The 19,565-nt window shown below is 35.3% G+C and overlaps 2 protein-coding genes across 2 annotated transcripts; both read left to right on the top strand.

The window, feature by feature from the left end:
* Positions 1-10,196: 10,196 nt before the first annotated feature.
* On the top strand, positions 10,197-13,376 carry LOC135798560 (insulinoma-associated protein 1-like). The gene has a single exon (XM_065311424.1). The coding sequence runs from the start codon at positions 10,310-10,312 to the stop codon at positions 11,282-11,284; it is 975 nt and encodes a 324-aa protein (XP_065167496.1). The 5' UTR covers positions 10,197-10,309; the 3' UTR covers positions 11,285-13,376.
* A 2,056-nt stretch (positions 13,377-15,432) lies between these two features.
* LOC135798349 (uncharacterized) lies at positions 15,433-17,257 on the top strand. The gene is made up of 5 exons (XM_065311168.1): positions 15,433-15,774; positions 15,872-16,243; positions 16,296-16,611; positions 16,670-16,856; positions 16,916-17,257. Exons 1-5 carry the CDS (start codon positions 15,705-15,707, stop codon positions 17,195-17,197), a joined length of 1,227 nt encoding a protein of 408 aa, XP_065167240.1. The 5' UTR covers positions 15,433-15,704; the 3' UTR covers positions 17,198-17,257.
* Positions 17,258-19,565: the final 2,308 nt, after the last annotated feature.

Below are 19,565 nucleotides of genomic sequence, written 5' to 3'. Positions count from 1 at the left end.
TCCATCTCGAGGGAATTTGCGTCCATCATGCGGCTCGGGGATAAGGGCTTCATAATTCGCCATTAAAAATTAATAACGCTTAATAACTCGTCGGTTCACCGCGAACTTAAACCGGGATTATGGTTTATTAAATTACGATTAAATGCAATATTTGGCCAGGAGTTTATAAGTTTAAAGTCGAAAATTGAAAAATTGATATTTAAGGTTAAATTAATAACCTCAATCGAAGTTTAACCTTAAAAATTCATTCATTATGGTTTATTATGGATTATTGTTCATTGAATTACTTTTAAATGCAATATTTGACCAAAGGTTTATAAATTTAAGGTCGAATATTGAAAAATTGATATTTGAGGTTAAAGTAGTAACTTTAATTGAACTTTAACTTCAAAAATATATTCATTATGGTTTATTATGGTTTATGGTTTATTAAATTACGATTAAATGCAATATTTGACCAGGAAACTTATAAATTTAAAGTAAAAATTGAAAAATTGATATTTAAGGTTAATTTTATTTCTAACCTTAAAAATTCACTCATCGCTTTGAAAATTTTTATATAGCCGAAGCAATTTGATGTAGCTTGGAGTATTTTTCGATTGAGGTCTCTTGTGGAATCAGCCGGTAATAGCTTTCGCACAATTCGGCGTGACTTTGCGTCGCTGCTAGTTGAGTTGACATCAGCAAATCCAATAGCAGTCAAAGAGCGCGAGCCAAACGCAATAGTATAAGCTTTTACGCCGCGCTGAAGCTTTTCACGGTGGCGAAGAATAGAGCCGGGCGGAATTGGAGCGAAATTGAATTTTCTCACGGCGGCGTTTACACTAGGGTGGCAACCTGCAGAAGATTCACTTACTCTTCACATACAATCATACTTACTCGTATATCTCCCACATATACCTAAATAATTTTAAAATAAAAAAATATTATTATTAAAATAATTTCATAGTGATTGTTAGGATTTAAATCAGCGCACCCTGATGATGCGCTTACCTTCTCTCTGGCAGGATACATCAAAGCAGCTTCCACGCATCAGTAAGCCTACCACTGGCACTCTTAACATCGCCAGCGGTTGTTGTCCTGATAGATATTTGATATGATTTATTCATGGGCAAGCGCGCGTCGCGAGCGCGCAATAAATAAATATATCTATATATGGTGGATGCTCCCGGAGCTCCGGAGGCCCGCAAGTGCTGGAAAAGAGCAGGCGCCAGAGTGTGTAGAGTGTGCGCGCAGCGTAAGAGGCTTACGAGACGAGACACATTAAAATCGTATCAAATATGCATATCGCTCGTTCGCCGCCGCATTACACAAAGCTGCCGCTGTGCTCTCGACGCTCACCGTTTGCGAAAATAGATAATGGAGCAACATGGCCCGAAAGACATATTCGCTCAAAATCATTCAAAATCACATGCTTCGAAGCGAGGAAATTGATTTTGTCTGATAGTAAACGAAAAAGCAAATATTCTTGCGTTTTGTTAGATATTTTCGTCTAAAGTTGGAAATTTAAACAAAAATTTCATTGAAGACGTTTATTTGGTTGCATAATAAATCCTAAATAAATGTTAGTACACACTAGCAACATAGATGGCGCTCGCGGATATTTACATTTAGTGAAATTAAACTTTATTTTATTCTTTAATGTAGTCACAACATAATTCTATACGTCCACGTCTGATTCATTAAAATCACCCGCTGTTTTCATTTGCTTTCGGTGGTTTTCTCATTTCGGACTTGAATGCGTTTCTTTGCGCACACATAGAATGAAAGCTTATTATACGCTGCGGTCAGCCGTCATTGTCGTCCTGCATCTCCTGCGTCCTTCATCTGAATTCGCTGAATTTAATCATAACTAGGAATCGGCTTTCATCGCAAAAGTGCATATGCTTTAATATGTCTTTCACATCTTTTACATCTTGATGCCATGTCGAGTGTGTTCGTATTCGGACAATTTAATAATATGCGCCGGCGGTCGTCACGAGACACGAGCTAATACCAAGCGGAAATTGCGTTTGTTTGCGTTTACTTTCTCTTTTTCGTGTTCATTTGCATGCAATCGGAGTGAAATTTCCTTTCAACTTTTCTACGTTGTATGGTTATCAAAGCTGCACATTTCACCAACAGAGCAGAACTTGTTGCTTCCATTCGCTGCAAAAACGTTGAAAATTAAATTTATTCCAGGAATAGAATCTATTTTTATTTAAAAGTAATTTCTTTCATAATGTAACTTTTTAATATCTAGTTTCGCAATATTACAAAAATACTTCATTAAATCACAAAAATAAGGCTAGAACTTGACATATTTAATTAATCATTTTCTGCATATGTTAATCTATCAAATAAACATACTAATTAACACATTTTGAGCTTTGATACTCGGAATTTGCCGAAAATCAATCGTAATCGAGCAAATAACACTCACAGAATACGAATTCAATTACCTCTCGTTTTATTATCTCATTTAGTGATAAAACGTTTGATTTGTGCGGTTTTCCCATGATTCAGTCAAATTGTTATCAGGAAAACACATAATTTGTTACAAATGCAACTAAAAAGAGAAAATTGACATTTGACTCGTAAAACATTAAAACACGTCGCTTATTATCAATTTGTCGCCAAGTTTTCTTCTTCTGTTAAAATCACACAAATACTCTTGACGTGAACAACACAATCGACACAATTACTAACGAAGATGGTGTTAGGAATGAAGGGTGACAAATTGCGCCAAACGAGAGCAAATCAACCGAAACGAACGAACGATTTGTAAACGTCTGAGATTTTAATGAGCTAACACTGCAGATGACACCTGATGATTTAAAATTTTCAACAGAAATATTTATAGAGAAAAACGTACAAAATAAATTTTTTGCTGTATCTATACATAGGTAGACATTTAAAAATATGCAAATTTATAGACGTACACAATACCCCTAGAAATAATCTATGCACACGCTGCACACGTGCCCACATGTCCACGCATGACTTCCACAATCTGAATATATACCTAGCAAGCAACCAGCAGCAGTCCGCATAGCACAGTACAGCACCTAATTTGGTTTGTTAGGGTGCGCGCCGAATACAACTCTTCACGAGGTAAGATTGTGTGTGCGTGTGTGTGTGGTACTCGCGAGCGCGCAGCACACAATTAGGGTCCGCGCGACGCGCAGCTGTCCCGGTTTTTGCGCCCCAGCGTTCCCCTCGGTGCCGGCACGTGGGGGCACGCGGCCTACGCCAACTTATTACGGCGATTCCTGACACACATATTCTTAATTCTTACGGATGCTTGCGATTGCGATTGCGGCACACCTGGCGAAGGTGAGCGAGTCTTTACTCAAGGGGGACTCCCCCTATTTTGTGATATTTTTTTGTTTTGTTAGGGTTTTACTTAGTTACGCACCGAGTTGTATCGAATCATGGCAAGTTACTCCAGGTAGAAAATTTATTATAAAGTTAACATCGAAAAAAAAAAAATTTATGGTTTATGGTATTATCATAGATTAGGTTAGGTTTGAATATAACCTTACTTATAACTTATAACCTCAAAACTCATTCATACTTTTAATATATGTAGTAAGTATGAATGAATACGTATTCATTCTTTATTTCCACCTTGTGCGGTTTCTTTGACAGTTTACAAGTCGTCGCACATGCTTATGCTCCCCTTGTTTATGAACACTCGAATGCACAATCGCATTCCTTGGGCATCGACATTGCCAGACGTCTTCAGGTGTCATTCTTTCCGTCTTAGGGGTGTGCAATATAATGCAAGGTGGATTTTAACAAGGATTCTGATTACAAATACAAAAGCATCGATTTTAAGGTTATATAACCTATAATTTATCATAATATCTTTATCTTTTTGCATGTGTATGTCAATTGTCAATAATGACATAACGTGAGAGCTTCTTGAAGGATTTATTTATTCATAACCTGCAATTTCGCATGTGTAGCATGCTGACATTCTTCAAATGAAGATATGTACAGTCTACACTGATCATTTTCTGCATACCTACTAATAAATACGTCTGTTTTGACATGTATTGCAATTCTATAATTATGTATCTTCATTTCTAACCTCTAATACAATAGAAAACAGAGATAGAAATAATTTTAGGTTAAAAATGAAAAATACAGATGTTGTAATTCAAAACTTTTGAAAATCAACCCAAAACCAGTCGAAAATATACCAAAAACAGGGTTGAAAGGAAACCCTTTTGCTTTGCAATGTTAACAATGACAATTCTTCACGCTGTGTTATATTTAAAAATACGAAACTGTATTTTTATACACATTTTAATGCAGCTGCTCACTACGCCACACTCCTAGATATGTTGATGTATATAAAAACGCTTTGATATTTGTTTTGTTTGATGAGCTTCCCCTGAAATCTCCAAATCAAATACCAGCAGACCAGCAAACCAATACATGTACCGAATCAGAATTAAACTGTGGGGTACAAAGCAAGAGAAGAAACAATGTTGCGTGTTTGCCACCCTCGTACCACACACACACATACACATACTACATATACATTGAACACCCTGACCGAGACGTGACACAACTAAACCCCGAGTGCGTTTTGGTTTCTTTTTCCGCCCCATCAAAGTGCAAGCACGTTGGTTTCGCTTTGCTGCGTTTCTGATCACGGGGGCGATTTTTGATCACTGCACGCTGCAGATGAACAAGTAGATATTGAATAAATGCATGTAGGTGTGTCATTAGCAGGGAATTTGAGGGACATATGGCAGCGTGAACGCAACTGCATCTGCAGGAGTGTAACCACGTGTTTGACCACGTGTGATGGCTTGCAGCTTGCAGGAAAAACGAAAATTTTACATAATTTGTGCATCTGCTTAAAAAGAAATGAATTTTTAGGTTATTATAAAGTTGTGTATTAAGATGGATGCTAAACACGCGTGAATAGTTAGGTTATGTTTGTAATGCGTGTTCAAAGCACATTTATTAACATAATTGAATCAATTACTTATTGTTTCGTTTGTTCTTGGACAAAGCCAGAAATATTAAATTAAAGACAAAGTCAAATCATGCACAATCAAGTTAAAACGCTCTTTTATTGCCGACATAAATACAATTTACGATCCTCTTGAGAGAAGTTAAAAATTACTTAAGTAAATCATCAAAATTTATATCATGAAATAATTGTACCTCAGTTAAATGAATATCTACATGATGTAGATATGTTGTGACATTGCGATAAATAATTAAAGAGTAATTGATTTAACAATTTGCCAGTCGTCGCCGTCCCGCTTCGTCTTCGCATGCGCTGAATAATTCAATAAATCGCTAATGAATTAATTAAATTGTCATGACGCCCGTCTTCGCCGATCGCAATCCTTTCTCGCCGACGCGCCGCCTCCCGGATAACATCGGAACGTTTTGCCGGCACACGGCACGGCGCGTTTAATTGCCGCCTATTGACTCCGGCTAATTTGCAGTTGTACGCACGACACGCTGAGGCGCCGAATGTAACTTCATTGCCGCCGCCGTCGACGTTTCTCCACTCGCGTCGCGTTTTTAATTAATTAATATTCATACGCGGAACGCGGCACTTGGGCGCATCGGTTTGCTGCGTTTGCATCTTTTATGATGAACGCCAAAGTTTTCGCGTGCGAGGATGCAGGAGTGAATTATTATGGATTCGCATTGGTGAATTATGCACGAGTGAAAATTGCGAAATTGTCAGACTGCCGATGATAACTGCAAATGGAAAATTACGGTGTAAACGAGTCACAGTTGTAATGGATGTGATAAAACCCAATAAACGCGATTCGATTTCATTGGAAATTTATGTTTTCACAGGCAAAAGTTTAGCTTTTTGATCAATGAGCATGAAATTCTGCATTAACCAAACATAACCTATTTAAATTTAACCTAAAATATCAATTTTTGACATTTTCACATATTAATTTGACAGTTCTGTCAAAACATAACCTAATTCAAATAAAACAAAATACAGTCAGTAAACTTGAAGCAACTGTTGATTAACTGTGTCTAGTATATCAAAGAAATGCCGTCGTAGCATATTGTCGAGTGCAGAGAGTGCTACGACCCCGTTTTTTTAAATATACGAGTACGTAGTAAAGCAGCTGTCTGTCTGTCCATCGTGTGCTCCTGTAGCCTGGTGATTTAATTCCGCCGAGGGGTGAAAGCAAGCACCAGCAAACATGGCGTAGCATCATGCTGTTAGAATACCTTCAAACCTATTATTACAGTAAAAAAGGAAGAGTCTACTTAAGCATAAGTTTCTTTAAACTGTTAATGTGGTGTTGGTGGTGTTGAAAGTCCCGTAAAATACGTCTTCTAATTCTTTTCTTCCAATAGAAGTAAAGGTGTCTAGATTGTGGGCATTTGATATTTCCTTGCAAGTTGCAAGTTCGGCAACCCGAGTACCATGTTTGGATGTGTGGATGTGTGGAAAGAAGCCACTGTCTGTCTGTTTTACTTTGTTAATAGACTTCCGGTGCTTGCTTCCTTTCGCCTCCTCACATGTTACATTACGCGGCGATATATCCGAAATATCCGAAATATCGAATTATACCCACACGCTTTCAGCACCGGGGCGAATAAAATATCAAAGCCGGAGGACCGGAGAATTAATAGGCCGGAATCAACAATGCCACCATCATGCCACCGTACCCTGTATGTGCATTCAGTGCTCTATAAGTCTGCGATTAGGGAATAAAATGCGAATGGAGACTTTCGCATCCTAGGGCCTAGGGGGACTTCTTCATTGAATTTGCACACAACAAAAGAGGATTCATGAAAGACGTCGGTTTTTTTTTGCGCTGGTTTTGGGGTAGTTATAGGGACGGGGTCGCGTGCGAGATTTAGCTATGGCACGCGAGCGTGTTTACACCCCGTCCTGATATTCTGACCACTTGCATATTTTTACTATGAGAGAAGAGGAATGGAACGAAGTGTGTCACACTTTTGCATCACTAGGGTGGAAAATGCTTAGGGTTCATGGCGTTTTGATTTCTAGTTTTTATATCAATGAAATAACGGTATTTTGGACAGTGCCAGGTTTCATTATTTGAATCCCAGGGGACAATTGGGATTTTTTTTAGTTCAATGACATTCAAGGGGATGTTAGGGTTCTCGACGTGATGGATTCTTTTATTTGGTCATTACGTAGAGTATTCTCTGGATAGCCACTGCATTTTTCGTTTATAGCCTCAGATTCCAGAGTAAATTGCGACATTTTTCTAGTTTCAGCAAAGTGTAATAAAGACATAACATTCATTGATCATCTTGAGGGTGTAAAAATATATTAAGCTATTATTCCACACAATTAAAACATTTTTAGGTTATGTTTGTAGGAAAATTCAAACTTTTGACAGTTTGAACAAAAATATAGCCAATATTTCACTGCATCATTGTATTAATTAAAATATTTTATCAACTCGTAACGGTTGGTAGCACTCCCATCAATTCTAGATGCTGCCACGTGTCCAGCCCCTAATTTAAACATTTAATTTAAACACACAGTCTCGTTACGCGCTACGCCCAGCACGTTTATACGGCATCAATCCTAACCTATTCATACACGCCGAGGACATCAAGCATGAAGCATGCAGTCACAGCGCGTGCCGCGAAAGACACGTGCCAACCTGGCAACCATACAAAACACCTTGGACACACTCTATGCGTTCGAGTTGTAGGTTATGGGTTTTAGGTAAATACGAAAATACGGTCTAGTGCTATAAGGAGTGGATGAAAAGGCACACGACAGCATGCCGCGTGCGCATTTTTTCTTTTCTTTCAATATCCACTGCGTCCCGAAACCCAAGGGGAGGAATTGAGGTGTGTGCGTATTCAGACGCGTCATAGAAGTATGAAATTAAGAACTATTGAAAACTACGAGCAGAATGCCGAAGCCCGGTGTCTGGTTTGATTCAAGTTTATACAAGGCTACAGCTACAGAGGGTTGATTTATTGATACAGGTAGCTGCGTGGCACACTTCAGACGTCGGTTGGATTAAATTTGCACACTCGCGCGCCGTAAGCAGCCGTGTTTTCGATATTTTGATCAAAGGGGGAGATGCAACGGGTGGTTAAAGGGTGCTGGGTGCACTTTCACCTTCATCTGCAGCGACAGCATAGGGGTGCATCAGAATGTTGAAGAATTGAAAGAAACGCGTGCGGGATGAAGACAATAGGTGCGTTTGGCTGGCAAAGGCTGCAAAACGACAGCTGCAGTAATATAACCTCAAAAGTGTAAACCACACCAAGAAAAAAAATACGATGTATTCTTTAAGTTAAGAAAGACAACTTATTTTAATCTTTATTTGTCATAATACCACCTTACAACTTATTCTACTACTAAAGAAACTAAAGTATGAAAAGTATAAAGGGTTAAAAAGGGTGTGTAAGGCACCAGTTTTGATAAATACCTTGTAAGACCTTGTAAGAAGCACACACAAAAGATTTGTTTAGATTTGTCCGACGTCCGGGCATTGTGCACTTCCTCAACCTGCTGAGATTTGAGGCGTTTGAGGGGTTGCTATTCATGAGCCGTATCTTGACGCCCCGACGCGCGCGATTAAGAGTCAAGACACACCCTAATTGAGACGTTCCCCTTCGCATCCAAGGAGGTAATTGTAAAGTGTTTACCAAGGCGTTTACATTCGGCGGAACACTTCTTAGATAACGTCACAACAAGGGTGAGGGGAGAAGTAAAACCGACAGGTACTTATACTTATTGACATAAACTTGTTTCTTTAAGATAACACTTTATCAAGTGTTATTTATACAATAAAAAAAATTGTGTTAGTTACACCGTTTATAACTCAAGTACGGCTGGACAGATTTTGATGATCTATGATTTGATGGATATGTTTTATCTTAGAATAACAGAATAAATATTAAAATATTAAAAATTTTGTTTACAGAGGGTTAAATAAACAAAAATACATTTAGATATGTTATATTTGATTATTTTAAAAATTGTGCTATATTAAATGCTATTATATTAATGATATACATCAAATTTAATGATTTATAAAATATGTTTCATGTAAGAATTTAGATTCAGGATGATTGCCTGAGGGTTGGAGCGGAGCGAGGTGAGTGAAAGTGGCCGATATCGAAGGTCGGCGAGACAATGAAGTGTAACGGTCGGCCGGAGCAGCTGACGCTCATCACCCTCGACGCCTGGGTGCTAATAACACGCGAGCGATAAATATAAATCGTACGGTTTTCAGGGATTCCGTTACAGATGGCTGCGCGCACACCACACACCCACCCCCGATGAGCCGAACACCTCGACGCCTAGACCGGACGTGAAGTATCAACAATGATTCATCTTTTTTAAATATGGGCATTGTACCGGAACGGACAATATCGATAGGTAGGTTGGAAATTAAAGCATTTCTCAACATGGGCAGCTTTTTTAAAATGGTTTATGAGTGCGTTATGGGGTAGCATGACATTACATGCGTGTTTTTATGATTAAATTTATCGTGTTTTTCCCCTTTTTAACCGCCAATTTTCAATTTTATTACTGATTGCTTGTGGGTTGCACAGGAACACTTAAAATTTGTGTTGTGTGTGCTATGAGTATGAAATATTTTGTAATTAGGCTTTTTTCCGTTAGAAATGGGCAGAAATATTATTATATTTTGTTATATTGAGGTTATACTAGTACAAAAAATTAATTATGTAAAATTTAATTCATAAAACATATTTTTGGAATTTAAGAAAGGATACTGCGTTTATTTTACTTTCAACCCTCAAAATATGTAATTTGATAACATTGGCTCATAATAATCATGTAAAATTTATATTTTAAAATTGTTTATCTTTCTTTACAGCGCGAAATCCCAAAAAAATTTAAAAAAATCATGCTAAAAATAAAATTCATTTCAGGACGAACTGGAACCTGGAGGCGTTCCTCTGCAATCCGGTTGGCAACGCGTTCCTGCGCATCCTGCGAGCAAACCGTTCGACATCCCAGCGAAAATAGAGATCGCACATCTCCCGAAGTTCCCGAGCCCTTGCGATTCAGAAGCAGAAAACTCTCCGATGCATCGGCATTGGTCGCGCTCCGCCCCAGCGCCGGCATGCCACCACCAATCCGATGCACACGTTCTCCCACCCCAAGCGGGCCTCGTTCACCTCACACAATAGGTGGAAACGTGGTATAAATACCCAGCTACCCACCGAAGAACTACAAGTCCACGTTGAATCACCATCAGCGTCACATCACAACAAACATTTGAAATGGTCTAGTTCTAGATCAACTAGACTAGTGCGTAAAACACAGTGAACACAGAGTGTTGCGTCTGGCATGCCTCGCGTCTACCACCACCAGGGACATGAAGAACACTTCTCCAGCGCAGTGGGCGCTATCAACGCGCTCAACGTGGACGCGATGCCCTTCGCGAGATATCCGCCTTTTGGAGGTGCCACCGATGTGCTCCAGCTGCAGCGACTTGGGTTTGACCCACAGTTGCTATCCACTGCGGCTGTTATCCAACAACAATTGCAGTATTTGAGATATTCCGAACCACTAGACTTTTCCTATCCCTTGGATCTTTCTGTGAAACCTTCAACCACAACTGCTATAAACACCTTAAACACTACATTACTACGAGAAGATGTAGAATCACCTATAACACCTCCATGTACTCCATCACCCAATAAAAGACCTGTTTCTCCCAAATCCCCACAATCTCCACCTGAACAACCTGCGAAGAAACCAAAAACTGCACATACCAAGAAACACAAAGCCACCAGAAAGTTAATCTTTGATGAAGACAACTCCAGCCCAGTTTCGGGGACGATTATTCGAGAACTGCGTCCTGATGAAACATTAGTGGTGAGAAAAGGAGATATTGATCCGGCGTTTAACGTCGTTGAAGTCACTGACGAAGCCAAGGCGGAACTTGCCAAAATCGAAAACCACATTGGCGATTACGTCTGTAGGCTATGCAGAGAATTATACGAGGATGCGTTTGGTCTGGCACAGCATAGATGCAGTCGTATTGTCCACGTGGAGTACAGGTGCCCAGAATGTGACAAAGTGTTCAATTGCCCAGCTAATTTAGCATCTCATCGAAGATGGCATAAACCTCGTCCTGGGGTTCCTAGTAATAAGGAAACTAAAGTCTCGGAAGAAATTCTTGATGGTAATGGTGAAATTGCTGGTGGTTCTGCTGGAGGAGGTGGTGGTAACGAAATATTTCCATGTAATGAATGTGGGAAGAAGTTTCGACGCGTTGCGTATCTTCGTAAACATCAGACGCTGCACCAGGTAGACTGACAACGGTTGCATCAGAGGATCCCGGCGGTGGTGCGGCCAGTTCCGCGGATGGCGTCGACTTTTTGGCGCCCGCCGCCACTGCCCCCGGCCATTGTTGATGTCGGCGCGATGATGAATACAGCAGGTATGAATATGAAGATGCGATGCGTGTGGGATACTGGTATGGTTATCTAAGAATCATTTAGTTTAGGATTTTGTGAAAGAAATGCGCTTTTTGTGTTTATAACTAGTCAAATAACTAAGTCATGAGATTATAGTCCCAACGGAAATAATTGAACGTTTAACTTCTAGTCACGTATTTATTATAGGCAACCCAAACATCACAAAGGATACAAAATAGTCAAGTCAAATCTAGTCTTATTTTATTTCTAGTCATTTTCTTAAGTACAAAATTGAAATAAAATCAAATCTAAGACACAGAAATGAGAATCTAGTCAACTTAAATTTAGTTTACGTTTATTCTAGTCGTTTTAGTCTGAATAATTTTAAATTCCTCATAAAATCTAGTCAGGATTTAATTTTTTGTAGATTTTTGGATAGATATCAGTATTAGACGTCCAGATAGTCCATACTTGTATTACATTCCAGCAGGTTTCAAAGGTTTCAAAAATTCAAATCATAATTTTAGTCATCTAGAAGTTTGTATAACCGTCGTTAGTCATAGTCATTTCTAGTGCCATTAATTTGCGATAATACGCAATATTCATAAGAGTCATTTAAACCAAAATGTGATATTAGTTTTATTTGCTTTCGATTTTAGAGATTAATCACGGATAACTAATCAAAACTAGTCGCTAATTTGAGTTGTCACAAATTCAAATGGGCATTATTTTAGTTTTATACTTTTATCATAGGCAACCCAAAATACTTATACTTTATTTCTTGTACATTTACTTGATAAATCGTCAATTATCATACACACGTTCCTAAAAGAGTATTATTTAATTAATTCAAGTGTCGAAATTGGTCAAAAATTGTTTTTGCAACTTGCGGCTCGCACTTAATTTGTAATTTAGTTTATTCTAGTCAAAAACTAGTCAGAAAAAGTAAAACGTCAAGAGTCATTAGATTTTAGTTAGTTTTAAGTTAAATAATTTAACATTTCACTTCATTTAAACGCATTCAATTGTCAATTGTAGTTTAATTTGATTAGTGCGGGCGATTGGGAAAAAGTTTGCAATAAGCTTAAAGCAGCAACTTATCTGCACTCAAAATTTAAATTAGTTTTTAGTTCGTACTTAAAATGCCCGTTTAAATTTCATGATGAATGCCAATTGGGATTACAAATGCCAGTAATAACATTTTAACAACATATATCAATAGTATAAGATAATAAATGTGATATTATTTTAATTAATTGAATAAATCTAGTCTAATCTAGTCTATAATTGTACGTCTAGTCACGACATAATGCTAGGATATTAAAATGTAAGATTTTATTTATATATTTATGATTTTTATTTTTATTTAAATTTTTTGTGCCGTCAAAGACGGCCAGAAGGCGAGTGTATATCTAGTCAAAAATGTGCACACGGTCACGTAAACCATTCAGCCATGCGAACGCCAAAAAGGAAACTTTTAAACAAATTGTATGTAAATTATAAATTATAAACATGTCTAATGTATAAAGTGTAAAATTATGGAAAGGGTATAAAGTTTACGGCGTAAATGATCTCATTTCAACTTTAAGTATAGTTTTAAAAACGTTGTACAAACAAATTGTCATTATAATGAACTTAGATTAATGAATTGTAAACGTTAAGAGATTACGTAAATAAAATAAAGTTATTAATATAATATAAAATAATATATAAGTAATGATTGTCATTAGTTAAGATTATAATAAAAATATAAATCTATACAAATTACAAATCCAATTATATAACAAGTAAATCTTAGACAATTGTTTGTTACTAATACTTTGTGTACACATTTAAAACTTTTGTTTGCGCCGTATTTTCATAAGTAATGTTTGCTGATTGTATTTATTCTGATTTATTGTGTTTTTGTGTCATTATTAGGATTATGTACTTAACTAGAATTATTTGTATGGTTGCAAAAGATAACGAATAAAATTTGTATAAGTTCTGAATGCTGCATTTATTTGTGAAACATTGAAAAACCAAATATTTTACCTTATTGCATTGAAATCACGACTCCAGTTCCAGAAATTATTTACATAGCAGTTACATTATTGCATATAATATACTACATGTTACTACGTACATTATATGCAAATGTGTGTAGTTGGTTGCCTATAGTAATAATTTTAGTAAAAATATTTTCGGTCGAAAGACAGGGTCGAACTTTTTTAGTAAAATTATTTTCGGCTGAAAGACAGGGTCGAACTTTTTTGGTTAAATTATTTTCGGTCGAAAAACATGGTGGAACTTTTTTGATTAAATTATTTTTGGTCGAAAGATAGGGATAGGGGATAGGGACATCGAAGAAAAGATTTCGTCATAAAAAAGTCAAATCTTTTCTCTTTTTTATGTCCAAAATTAAAAATTGGAATTTTCAACTTCTGTTTGCAGAATCTAAACAAACGATTAATTCTTATCAATAAATCTTAGTAAGCTTTTTTGATCTTTCTTTGTTTAGGCCTCAAAATTAACCCAAGAAATTTATCAATGCTAGATACATGTACCTACTCTATCTTTTGCTCCTATCTTTTAAATCTTAAGTCAAATTGCAAATAGTTATTAAGATATTATGCCAGTGACATTGTTTCCTTTAGTAATCAGCAATAAAAAATCTCATTTTTTAATTTCTGAAAAAAATTACATTAATTGGCACAAATTTGGTGGAGGCGCCTAACATTTAAAAATAATTAAAAATTAACAATATAATTGGGTAAAGTAACTTATAATTGCTTTATTTACACAACTTCCTGCATAATAATTCAAAGGGTTTGTCTTGTGGGCGTATTTGAATGCAACATGTACTTGCAGCGATACTTAATATCCAATTATCTCGGGAATTAATGAAGATAACCGAAAACGGAAAACGGTATTGCATTAACCCAAAAATTCTACATTATGTAAGACTTTAAAATTTCCATTTTTAAGATAGTAAAAATTGATTTTCCAACGCAATTTTCTAGAAAAGCACAGAAGTTAGAATAAAACTTTTTGCATTTTCTTCATGCCAAAACAAGCCTCTACGAAATGGCAGATTTATTTTTTTGATTCTATGAAGTTGACCAAAGACCACTCAAAATCATCAAGAGGTTACACTTACATATATTTTGGCTCAAAAAATATTTTGTAAGTTAGAAGAAAATGGAAAACGCCAATCGATAGAGAATTAAAAGGGGATGAAAGATATCTGATCAGTTTTCTGATAACATCAATATTTTGGAAAAGTGAGGTGAAAATCGAAACAGACCAAATTGAACCACCCTTCAGATTTTTACAAAACTTTCTAACATGGTATAGAATCATGCTAGGAGTCCATTAATGTTAGTTTTGTTTCCCTATCTTAATTAGTTTTTGAGTTATTGACCATTTTCAATAATTACGTAAGTGCTGCAAACAGAAAATTTAAAGTGTTATATAATATAGATTTTTTCCCTGCAGCCGAATCTGTAAACCATTTTCGTTTATCTTTATCGGTTTTCGAGAAAAGTGGAAAAAACTGAATTATTCATTCTTCCATCTTTTCTTACGTAAAAAATAAAAATTGAAAATATGACCTTTTTATTACAGAATATTGAAGAACATGAAAGTTGGAATACTTTATCTTAACAAAAATTTGTCCTATGATGTACCGTTTTATTCATAATCACCATATTTCAATTTCTTTCTAAGCAAATTCAACGTGTTAAAATTGTTAATAGGACCTAAACGGTTCTAGTTATGAAAAAATGTTACTTTAATATTCGATGTAGACTTAATTAATCTATAAGAATCTGAAATCAGATTTCAAAAATTCCAACTTTTAATTTTAAACATAAAAAAGATAAAATATTTCTCTTTTATGACGAAATCTTTTATTTCGGCAATAGCAGGTTTTGTAATAATATGAATTTTTAAATTTTGATAATAATTTATTCCATGTTATGTAATAAAAAAAATCATTTCAACGGAAAATATTTTAAAGAAATAGTTCGACCCTGTGTTTCAGCAGAAAATAATTTTAGGAAACAGTTCGACCCTGTTGTTCGACCGAAAATAATTGTTTTGAGTATAAATTCGACCAGAATTTAAATTTCGTGCACTTTTATGTATTCCCAATTATTACCCATGTAACATTAATACAACTAAGCAACTACCCTACAATATATTAATTTAATATCGATTAAATTAACCTCTGTTCAAGCAGTGAAGCTCGAATCCGTTGAGCTGTGGTACATGAATTTATTGTTTAACAGAATACGAAGTGTTATCAAGGCATTTCGCTGCCCTTTTGACTAGCAACAATGAATGAAACTTATGTAAAGTTTTACGAGAGCATGCAGGGCAAGTGTTGCCCAAATACCAGCACAATAAGTATGTATATCTTTTAAACTCAGCAATAACCTATATGATAATATTTTAATTCCATTGTTTACTATTTATATGTCTTGCAATGCTTTGTTTCTTCTAGAATATTGTGATGACAACTTAGAGTTGAATTGCAACTTCAATGCACTAGATAAAGACACAAGAAATTTTCTTCTTGAACTGGACCCACATATTCCAGTTATCAGGCTGATTTGCCAATGCTTATCATTGTATCATCTCACCATGATTTATGTGGAATTAGGTGATGCTACTACAAACTGGAAGTCTATCATTACTGCAGAAATGAAAAGACGTATTAGCACAGTTAATTGGGTGACTTCCTGGTATAATCCTAAATTGGCGTTTGTGAAGAAGGCTCATCCTATAGAATTCAGCAAACATTTGTTTTCCTCACAAATTAATGCTGCTTTTACCTTTTTCTCAAATAAAATTGCAAATAAATATGGTAAAAATTGTATGTGATTGATATTCAATTCTTACATATTTTCTAATTACTTTGCTTGCAGTTCTAAATTTTTTGAAACAAGATGGCACATTTCACCTGAAGATTCCACATGTATTATTGAGCATGGATAATTTAAGATTTAATGGCTATGAAGGGCCACATACATTGGTTAAAGCACATAAACTGTTTAAGGATCAGTCTATGTACTTTACTCTTTGCTTTCCACCTATACCAGGCATAAATATAAGATATTTTACATCAGCAAGTGAAATTCCTCAAGTGATCAAAGCAAATGAGGAACTGGCATGTCTGCTGTTGTTCTTATCATCTAACGATCCTATTGAGGTCGAAGCTGTATTGGATGAGATAGCAAAACTGTACGTAGTTTAAATGATCTTTTCTTAATTTTATTTTGATTTGCAATTTTATGTACAGACAGACAATACAGATTCCTATGGCTGGATCATTTGGTTTGAGACATATGCATAAGATAAACTGGGATGGACCTGCATCTGCGACTTACGTTGCATTCCTTCGCCAAAAGGACAGTGCCAGCAAGTTCTTTGCAGCTTCAACTGTTGTCGACTGTGATTATGACATTTTTGAGTCGAAGATATTAGAAGTAAGGGTAATGACATTATTTAATGTTGCATATATTAAAGAATCCGTAAATTATTTTAGTTTAAAAACGGGTTAGAGCGACACCACGAGGAATTTCTTCTGTCTTTTGTTTGTTGTGGAAGGAGGAGGAAGGCAGCGGAGGCGAAGACATTAGGCATGCATTTTGATTGCCCTATAATTCAAATGGATGTTAACGGAGAAGTGGGACATGATTGTTATGCTACAGACAATTGCGAGCCAGCGGGTAAAATGATGAAAAGAACATTTCATTATGTTCACAGTTTTACAACTGTCTTGATTTATATAAGTTGGGGAAATCAAAGGGCCAAAGAAAGCAAATGAGGTTTTGATAGGAAGTTGTATAATTTATTTTTTTAATAAAAATATCTTTTTGTTAAACAATGTTTTCTTTCCTCCTATTTTAATGTTTTCAGATTCGTCCTTGCATTGTAATTCTCTATAGAATGACGTTTTTCGGTCGAAAGATAGAGTCGAACTTTTCTCGTTAAATTATTTTTGGTCGAAAGACAGGGTCGAACTTTTTTAGTAAAATTATTTTCGGTCGAAAGACAGGGTCGAACTTTTTTTCATTAAATTATTTTCGGTCGAAAGACAGGGTCAAATTCTTTAGTTAAATTATTTCAGGTCGAAGCACCGAAGATAAGATTTCGTCATAACGAGAAGTCAACTGCTTTCTTTATTTTATGTTTGAAACTAAAAGTTGGAATTTTCAACTTTTGCTTGCGGATTTTAAATAAACGATTAATTCTTATTAATAAATCTTAGTAAGTTTTTTACCTTTCTTTGTTTAAATCCCAAAATTAATTCATGAAATTTAACAGTGCTAGATTAATACTACCTACTCTATCTTTAACTTCAATTTTTTGAATCTTAAGCCAAATTGCAAATAGTTATTAACATATCATGTCAGTAAAATTGTTTCCTTTAGTAATCAGCAATAAAAAGTCTCAATTTTTTAATTTCTAAAGAAATTACATTAATTGGCAAAAATTTGGTGGAGGCGCCTGACATTTAATAATTATTAAAAATTAATAATACCATTAGGTAAAGCAACTTACAATTACCATATTTGCACCACTTCCGGTACAATAGTTCTAAGGGTTCGCCTTGTGGACGTATGTGATTGCAACAAGTACATGCAGCGGTACTTATACCCAATTATCTTGGGAATTAATAAAGATAACCGAAAACAGAAAACGGCATTGTATTCACACAAAAATTCAACATTACGCAAGTCTTTAAAATTTCCATTTTAAAGAGAGTGAAAATTGATTTTCCAACGCGATTTTCTCGAAAAGTAGAAAAGTTAGAATAAAACTTTCTGCATTTTCTTCATGCCAAAACAAGCATCTATGAAATGGCAGATTTATTTTTTTGATTCTATGAAATTGACCAAAGACCACTCAAAATCATCAAGAGGTTACACTTGCCTATATTTTGGCTCAAAAATTATTTTTTAAGTTAGAAGAAAATGGAAAACGCCAATCGATAGAGAATTACAAGGGGATGAAAGATATCTTGTCAGTTTTTTGATAATATAATTATTTCGAAAAAATTGGGTGAAAATCGATACAGGCAAAACTGAACCACCCTTCAGATTTTCACGAAACTTTCTAATTTGTTGCGCAATGATGCAAGGAACCCATTTTTCTTGTTTTTATCCCAAAATTTTAAATGCTTTTCAAGTTATTGGACTTTTTTATTAATTACGTAATTATGAAAAACTTAAAATTTTTAAGTGGTATATTACGTACAATTTTAGCCTACATAGGAATCTGAAAACCGTGTTTCTTTAACATTAGTAGTTTGCAGGAAAATAGCGATAAACTGGATTATACAGTTTCGATCTCAATTCATGGTCAAAAAATAAAAATTTGAATTTTGAAATTTTTATTGCAGATAATTAAAGAACAGGTGATTTTAAACACTTTATCTAAGTTACGTTTTGTTATCAGACTAACTATTTAGGTAGTATTTACCAAGTATTTCAAGTGAGTGTAGAAAATCTTTTGGGTGAAAAAAGTTAAATATTCAGTTTATATTTGACGATACTTTGAAAGAGTTTGAAGAGTTCAAAAGTTTAAGACGTTATGAATTCTTATAGTAATTAAGAAAATAATTTTTTCGGTCAAATTAGGTCAAATTTTTTATAAGTTTTTGAAGCTGATGAAGGTACACAGAGTAACATTGAACAATTATATTTGTTTATTAAATTTATTCAATAAAATGTGTTGATGCAGCACTTATATACATAATATAAATTGTAAGAAATACATTTAACCACGCAGCAAAATAAAAGACCTGCCTTAATTCCATAAATACATAATAATTGTAATCAAATACATAAGTCAATATCAATTTTACACTAATCACGCAATTATAAATATATTTGTGTCGCACATACTAATTAATATAAAAAAGCATTTTCCACTGCCGATTACAGAATACAAATCAAACGAATATGAGCGCTAAAATGAGAGCAGCGATCACTCGTTTGTCGTGGGCGCGGGATATACGTTGGTATCATCTTCCTCGTCGCATCCGGCGCGCAACAAGTAAAACTTACTTCCGTTATTTCAATCCTCTAACATGCTTAAAATAAAATTTACACAACATTTACGTAATTTTCATTATGTTCATTTATTTTCTAATCACGTAAAATCATTTGGCATTCAATAAGTGTAAAATG

The sequence above is a fragment of the Atheta coriaria genome, unplaced genomic scaffold (genome assembly GCF_025399875.1).
Source record: "Atheta coriaria isolate IRGN ID8LTWV9N9 unplaced genomic scaffold, Caltech_Dcor_3.1 hic_scaffold_9_pilon, whole genome shotgun sequence".
NCBI classification, from domain to species: Eukaryota; Metazoa; Arthropoda; class Insecta; order Coleoptera; family Staphylinidae; genus Dalotia; species Dalotia coriaria.
Note: the sequence above shows the minus strand (reverse complement) of the source record. Positions and strands in the feature narration are given on the sequence as shown.

Coding starts and splice junctions, on each gene's coding strand:
- LOC135798560 (XM_065311424.1), top strand. CDS start 10,310: ATGCCTCGCGTCTACCACCACCAGGGACATGAAGAACACTTCTCCAGC.
- LOC135798349 (XM_065311168.1), top strand. CDS start 15,705: ATGAATGAAACTTATGTAAAGTTTTACGAGAGCATGCAGGGCAAGTGT. Junction 16,612..16,669: donor TTGGATGAGATAGCAAAACT/GTACGTAGTTTA, acceptor TTTTATGTACAG/ACAGACAATACAGATTCCTA. Junction 16,857..16,915: donor TTGAGTCGAAGATATTAGAA/GTAAGGGTAATG, acceptor AAATTATTTTAG/TTTAAAAACGGGTTAGAGCG.